General features: G+C 45.4%; 2 protein-coding genes across 5 annotated transcripts in view; both read left to right on the top strand.

The window, feature by feature from the left end:
• dnah12 (dynein, axonemal, heavy chain 12) overlaps positions 1-2,026 on the top strand; it is a 39,124-nt gene extending 37,098 nt beyond the window's left edge. Inside the window, exon 72 of the mRNA XM_024383484.2 lies at positions 1,720-2,026. Within this exon, the coding sequence (XP_024239252.1) occupies positions 1,720-1,913 (194 nt within the window). The 3' untranslated portion in view covers positions 1,914-2,026. The remainder of the gene's footprint in view (positions 1-1,719) is intronic.
• A 143-nt stretch (positions 2,027-2,169) lies between these two features.
• On the top strand, positions 2,170-6,486 carry asb14b (ankyrin repeat and SOCS box containing 14b). 4 transcript variants are annotated; one of them, XM_024385068.2, is made up of 11 exons: positions 2,170-2,374; positions 3,029-3,194; positions 3,304-3,359; positions 3,774-3,905; positions 3,982-4,140; positions 4,245-4,490; positions 4,589-4,754; positions 4,860-5,192; positions 5,371-5,569; positions 5,682-5,835; positions 5,952-6,486. In XM_024385068.2, the coding sequence occupies exons 2-11, from the start codon at positions 3,076-3,078 to the stop codon at positions 6,119-6,121; spliced, it is 1,734 nt and encodes a 577-aa protein (XP_024240836.1). In that variant the 5' UTR covers positions 2,170-2,374; positions 3,029-3,075; the 3' UTR covers positions 6,122-6,486. The 4 variants fall into 4 exon arrangements, with proteins under 4 accessions (XP_024240836.1, XP_024240834.1, XP_024240835.1 ...); XM_024385066.2 differs by having other exon boundaries at positions 5,371-5,572; XM_024385067.1 differs by lacking the exon at positions 2,170-2,374 and adding an exon at positions 2,381-2,520 and having other exon boundaries at positions 5,371-5,572.
• The last annotated feature ends 209 nt before the right edge of the window (positions 6,487-6,695 follow it).

Genomic DNA, 6,695 nt, shown 5'->3' with positions numbered 1-6,695 from the left:
TCTCTCTCTCTCTCTCTCTGACTTCCCTCTGTTATTCTCTCTCCTCTCTCTCTGACATCCCTCTGTTATTCTCTCTCTCTCTCTCTCTCTCTCTCTCTCTGACATCCCTCTGTTATTCTCTCTCTCTCCCCCTCCCCTCTCTCTCTCTCTCTGACTTCCCTCTGTTATTCTCTCTGACTTCCCCTGTTATTCTCTCTCTCTCTGACATCCCTCTGTCATTCTCTCTCTCTCCCTCACTCTCTCTCTCTCTCTCTCTCTCGCTCTCATCCCTCTGTTATTCTCTCTCTCTCTCTCTCTCTCTGACTTCCCTCTGTTATTCTCTCTCTCTTTCTCTTTCTCTCTCTCTCTTTCTCTCTCTCTCTCTGACTTCCTTCTGTTATTCTCTCTGACTTCCCTCTGTTATTCTCTCTCTCTCTTTCTCTCTCTCTGACATCCCTCTGTTATTCTCTCTCTCTCTTTCTCTCTCTCTGACATCCCTCTGTTATTCTCTCTCTCTCTCTGACTTCCCTCTGTTATTCTCTCTGACTTCCCTCTGTTATTCTCTCTCTCTCTCTCTCTCTCTCTCTCTTTCTCTGACTTCCCTCTGTTATTCTCTCTCTCTCTGACTTCCCTCTGTTATTCTCTCTGACTTCCCTCTGTTATTCTCTCTCTCTCTCTCTCTCTCTCTCTCTCTTTCTCTGACTTCCCTCTGTTATTCTCTCTCTTTCTCTCTCTGACATCCCTCTGTTATTCTCTCTCTCTCTCTCTCTCTCTCTGACTTCCCTCTGTTATTCTCTCTCCTCTCTCTCTGACATCCCTCTGTTATTTTCTCTCTCTCTCTCTCTCTGACATCCCTCTGTTATTCTCTCTCTCTCCCCCTCCTCTCTCTCTCTCTCTCTCTGACATCCCTCTGTTATTCTCTCTCTCTCCCCTCCCTCTCTCTCTCTCTCTCTCTCTCTGACTTCCCTCTGTTATTCTCTCTGACTTCCCCTGTTATTCTCTCTCTCTCTCTGACATCCCTCTGTCATTCTCTCTCTCTCTCTCTCTCTCTCTGACTTCCCTCACTCTCTCTCTCTCTCTCTCTCTCTCTCTTGCTCTCATCCCTCTGTTATTCTCTCTCTCTCTCTCTCTCTCTTTCTCTGTCTTCCCTCTGTTATTCTCTCTCTCTCTCTGACTTCCCTCTGTTATTCTCTCTCTTTCTCTCTCTGACATCCCTCTATTATTCTCTCTCTCTCTTTTCTCTCTTTCTTTCTCTCTCTCTCTCTGACTTCCTTCTGTTATTCTCTCTGACTTCCCTCTGTTATTCTCTCTCTCTCTCTCTGACATCCCTCTGTTATTTCTCTTTCTCTCTCTCTGACATCCCTCTGTTATTCTCTCTCTCCTGACTTCCCTCTGTTATTCTCTCTGACTTCCCTCTGTTATTCTCTCTCTTTCTCTCTCTCTGACATCCCTCTGTTATTCTCTCTCTCTCTCTGACTTCCCTCTGTTATTCTCTCTCTCTCTCTCTCTCTCTGACATCCCTCTGTTATTCTCTCTCTCCCCCCTCTCTCTCTCTCTCTCTCTCTCTGACTTCCCTCTGTTATTCTCTCTGACTTCCCTCTGTTATTCTCTCTCTTTCTCTCTCTGACATCCCTCTGTTATTCTCTCTCTCTCCCTCTCTCTCTCTCTCTCGCTCTCATCCCTCTGTTATTCTCTCTCTCTCTCTCTCTCTGACTTCCCTCTGTTATTCTCTCTCTCCAGCGGAGAAGAAAGGCAGTGACCTTCCCCAGACCCTGTATGTGTGTCCGCTGTATAAGACCAGCGAGAGGAAGGGCACCCTGTCCACCACAGGCCACTCAACCAACTTTGTCATCACCATGATGCTGCCCACCAGCAAGCGCCCCCAGCACTGGATCAAGAGAGGCGTGGCCATGCTCTGCCAGTTGGATGACTGAGGACACTGAGGCGTAGGGAAGGACACGCTATTTAACTTTGTCATTACACCTTGACTTCGCTCCCTGGTGGATTCTCTATTCACTTTAATCATATAAAAAATACTTTGATGTAACTTGTGTGGCTGTTGGTTTTGTTTGGGTCTTTTGAGTGGGAATACATACATACAACACCTGATTAGGACCATAGCAGACCTACAGTATGTGATACCTGCCTATGGCCACTGGGAGGTGCGTGTATGTGGGCGTGCGTGCGTGCGTGCCTGCGTGTGTTTGTGTCAATCAGTTGAGCTGTGGGTAGAGTTGCAGTGTGCTCAGTGGGTCAGAGCCAGGTGCAGGGTGGGAAGGTCCCGTGATCAGATATAAATAGCTGGGGAGATATACATAGACATGCTTTGGAAGCTTAGTGTGATTGACCCACTGAAGATTGTAGGGCCATCGGAGAAACAGCCTATTGACTGAAGGTAAACAGAAAACAAAAGACATAATCCTCTGGGAGGTTTAAGGATGGAATGGTGTGGTGCCTGAATGCCATTGTTCATCTGAAATGGTGTGATATGGTGCCATGTAATTGTTGAACTTGGAGTGGCCATTGCATGCTCAATTTACAGTAAGTGGCTTGATAACTGTTGAATAATAGCTTTTTTAATCCTGAATGTTTTATCCACAGTTCCCTATAAAGGCTGATGTAGTTTTGAATGTGCAATACCCAACACTACAGCCACACATATAATGCACCAACCCATGCCTGTTTAGCCTTTATTGTACTATACTGTCATCATCAAAGTCACCCCACTGCAGAGAACTGGGGCAGCTATTTCAAGCAGAACACAACCATTAAGCATGTAAATATACTGTAATGTATCAATGTATTCTCTTGTTTTCTATGTATGTGAAATGATAGTCAGCACAAACTCACAAAAATGACAGTGTGCAACATGGCTGCAATGCTCTCCAGTTTTACTGTTGTCTATGAAATGTCTGCCGAGGTCCTGTTGGTATTTGAGGTTGCTGGCTGGTCATGTGTATGGTCCCTGCCCTGGTAGGTAACATGTTGCCCCTTTAAAATACCAGTAGTTGAACAGAGAATGAAGGTTCTTAACATAATGTCTCCCCAGCTCAAGTTAGTAGTTTCCTGGTGAGTTGACCCTTCCTGGAGTGACAGATGAACTCCGAGACAGAGGCAGGATATGTTTTTGACCAACCAGAAGAGGACGTGGTCACACAGTATATGATTGAACAGAGCCTTCTGAAATACAACAAGCACAAAGGCTCACTCCCTAAGTAAGACCTCTCAAATGGCAAAATACCTGCTGCTTTATTCTGTGTATACCACATGGGTTAGCTGTGGAATATCCAAGTGATTCCGTGTTTATACATATATTTCACCCAGTGATTCTGCAGGCCCTGAAGGTGATCCTGATGAGGTCTTTACAGTGATAAAGGAAGGTGAGCATGGCTTTTTCCTTATCTTAACTCCTTAATGACTTCTGCTATGTGCGATCATCTCTTTTCCGGTCTCATAGATTGTTTGGCTCTATATGGTGTGTGTGGAGTTGAGTCAGAGGTGGAATAAGATGGAGGGATATGACAGCACTGCCATAGAGGTTACAGCCGGTCTATTAACTTTGGCGCTGTTCTAGTGCAGGATACTAGAGGGCCCAGCGATGAATAGCAGTTCTGGTCTTCGGATGCATCTCAATAAATATAATTCCTTTACTTGCCTCATCTCATTTCAGAAAGTGAAAATGTCTTTCACCTGTCCAGTTCTCACACATCAGTTCAAACGAATGAAAAGGACATGAGAGGTAGCCATGTCAGACTATTGAGATTTACCCCGTACCTGTCTTCCTGTTCTGTTAGGTAATGAGGAGGCCCTAATAAGGCTAGCTGAGCAACCAGGAGCCATGTCCAGAGTAGATGACAGAGGATGGATCCCGTTACATGAGGCCGCAGTGCAGGAGAAGAAAAGTATACTGGAGATCGTCTTCTCAGGTACTGGTTTTGAGACATATCTCAAGGGACTTTCCTGGTCAAATCTAGGTAGTAATATACAGGTCCATGTGTCCAGCTTCCCCCCAGGGCGCAGAGCAGTGCCGGACTCTGAAAGGAGAGACACCTCTCTTCCTGGCTGTAGTGTGCGGCCTGAGGGAAAATGCTACGTTCCTGCTTCAGAACGGATGCTGTCCAGACCTCCAGAACGATGACGAGGAATCTCCACTTGTGGCAGGTATTCAAAATATATCTTAGATGTTCGTAGATTTCGATTTTTGTTTATGGAGCACAACTTTAACCTTCTGCCATTCTTCCTGCTCTGTCACCTATTTCCTACAGCTATAGTAAATGACCAATATGATTGTGCCTCGCTCCTGCTTCGCTGCAATGCCAAGGTGGACCAAACAGGAGATCTGGAGCGGACTGCTCTCCATGAGGCATCCCTCCTGGGTCTGGACAATTTTGTTAACCTGCTACTGCATTCCGGAGCCGACCCAAACGCAAGGGATGTTGACAAGCTGACCCCACTGGCATTGGCTGCAGAGACAGGGCACCTTAACGTAGTGGACGTCCTGCTACAGAAAGGTGTGTGTGTGTGTGTGTGTCTGGACCATATGGATTGATTCACTTTCTGTCTCTCCTCTCTCTATCCTTTTCTCTCGCTCTCTCTGTCACTCTGTCAGGAGCCAGCGTGCAGTCTCAGACAGAGGGCTCTGTACTGTTTGAGGCGGTTGCATCAGGTAATCCTGACATCGTCTCTCTGCTGCTGGACTATGGGGCAGAGCCCGACATGCCCAACCACAGTGGGCACCTACCCATCCACCGTGCTGCATACCATGGGCATCTGTTGTGAGTGGAGAAAGATCTTTACTTTATATACCCCTTTTATATTTATTTATTTTTCTGCTGTTAGGAGGTACAGATATTGAAAGGTCTTCTCCTCTCTCTCCTCAGGGTGTTGGAACGGTTGATCTCAGCAACAAAGATGGAGGCAGTGAAGAAGAGTGGTATGAGTCCCCTCCACTCTGCTGCTGCTGGGGGACACACCCAGTGCCTGGAGGTCCTTCTCAATGCAGGCTACGACCCCAACTTCATGCTGCACCCACGCGTGCGCAATAAATACGATGACGAACGCAGGTCGGCTCTCTACTTTGCTGTATCGAACAACGATGTCCAGTCCACCCGTCTGCTGCTGGAGGCTGAGGCCATGGTCAACCAGGACCCTGTCAACTGTCTACAGGTGGCTCTGCGGCTGGGCAACTATGAGCTTATAAACACTCTGCTGAGGTAGGAATCAAACTCAAGTCGAATCAAACTTGATTAAATAAAGTGCATTTCAAAATCTCAATATACTTTACAGTAAAATATGTTATGTGAGTGAGAGGAATTAGCCTGTAGTATGTATTTTTGATTAGTGTGTACTGTTAATGTAGGCCTAATTAATTTTGTTGTTCTTATCAATCAGGTACGGTGCTAACGCCAGCTACTATTCTCGTGTCAACACAACACACTTCCCATCAGCACTGCAGTATGCGCTGAAAGATGAGGTCATGCTGAGGATGCTTCTCAACCATGGATACGATGTACAGCGCTGCTTTGACTGTCCCTATGGAGACAGTTCCCATGACTACGCACCCTGGACGACCTCGTTCACCAAAGACATGGTGGTTAGACAACTAGTGCTAAGGAGGAAAACAAACATTATGTGGTCATTGTAAATGTGGTTATTACAAACTCTATCTCTTGTCTCTTTTTTTTCTGTCTGTCTATCTGTAGTTCTGTGAGGTGATAACAGTCAAGTGGCTGAAACACATCTCGGCACAGGTAGTGCGCATCATGCTAGACTACACAGACCACGTCACCCTCTGTGTCAAACTCAAGGAATGCCTGAAGACACAGAAACAGTGGCCTGAGATATGCTATATCCAAGGTACTATAACGGAACTGCACAGATGCCTTTTCACAATAATTATTATGTAATTACCATTTGACCAAATTTTAAAGTAAATTTCAGGTAAATAAAGCATGACCCTAATGCCCCCTCAGAGAATGTGCGCAGCCTGAAGCACCTGTGTCGGCTGCGTATCCGGGACTGCCTGAGCCGTCTGCATCTGCGATCCCCAGCCTTCATCAGCTTCATGCCTCTCCCCACCAGGCTTAAGGACTACCTCCGATACAGAGAGTACGACATCTACAGCAGGGGCAGCCCTGATTGATCATAACATAATGGCACTCTCTAAGAAAGTTCCAGTTCCTTATCAGTTTGTCTGGACCTTGTTTACTTTTGTAAGTGTGTGCCTCTTTAGTTCCTACTCGAGGATCAACAAACAAGCAATATTCTCTCCCTTTTTTCCTACTCTGAATGCATGTCATGTCATAGGCAGCACAATGTGTGTTGCTCCTAGGTTGAGCATTTTGGGTCACTGAACCAACTGGGATAAGCTTGTTTGATTAAAATTATATTTTTGTATAATTATTGAATTTGTAAGGAATGACACACTTAGGGATTATGTGTAATGTCCTATTTTTATCTGTGATCTATAATAATTGTATTTTGTCATTAAACATTTGAACAGAAGTCTTAGAACTGGGTTCAGAAACCTTATTCTATTTTAATCTACTGACATTGAAATCCATGTCACCTGTTGCGCACACATCATATGCCATCATTGGAGAAGGCATAAAAATCTTAGGAAATAAGATTTTTTTCTTATAGCAGACTTTCATTTGTCAGATTTCATTCAAATAGACCAGCCAAAACGCAATAAGCATTTCCCAGTCATACCATCA

Source organism: Oncorhynchus tshawytscha, linkage group LG22 (genome assembly GCF_018296145.1).
Source record: "Oncorhynchus tshawytscha isolate Ot180627B linkage group LG22, Otsh_v2.0, whole genome shotgun sequence".
Classification (NCBI taxonomy): Eukaryota; Metazoa; Chordata; class Actinopteri; order Salmoniformes; family Salmonidae; genus Oncorhynchus; species Oncorhynchus tshawytscha.
Note: the sequence above shows the minus strand (reverse complement) of the source record. Positions and strands in the feature narration are given on the sequence as shown.

Bases quoted from the DNA above. Each gene is read 5' to 3' on its own strand.
- asb14b (XM_024385066.2), top strand. From the start codon at position 3,076: ATGAACTCCGAGACAGAGGCAGGATATGTTTTTGACCAACCAGAAGAG. The intron at 3,195-3,303 runs GTAAGACCTCTC...TATTTCACCCAG, and splicing joins CACAAAGGCTCACTCCCTAA to TGATTCTGCAGGCCCTGAAG. The intron at 5,836-5,951 runs GTACTATAACGG...ATGCCCCCTCAG, and splicing joins TGAGATATGCTATATCCAAG to AGAATGTGCGCAGCCTGAAG.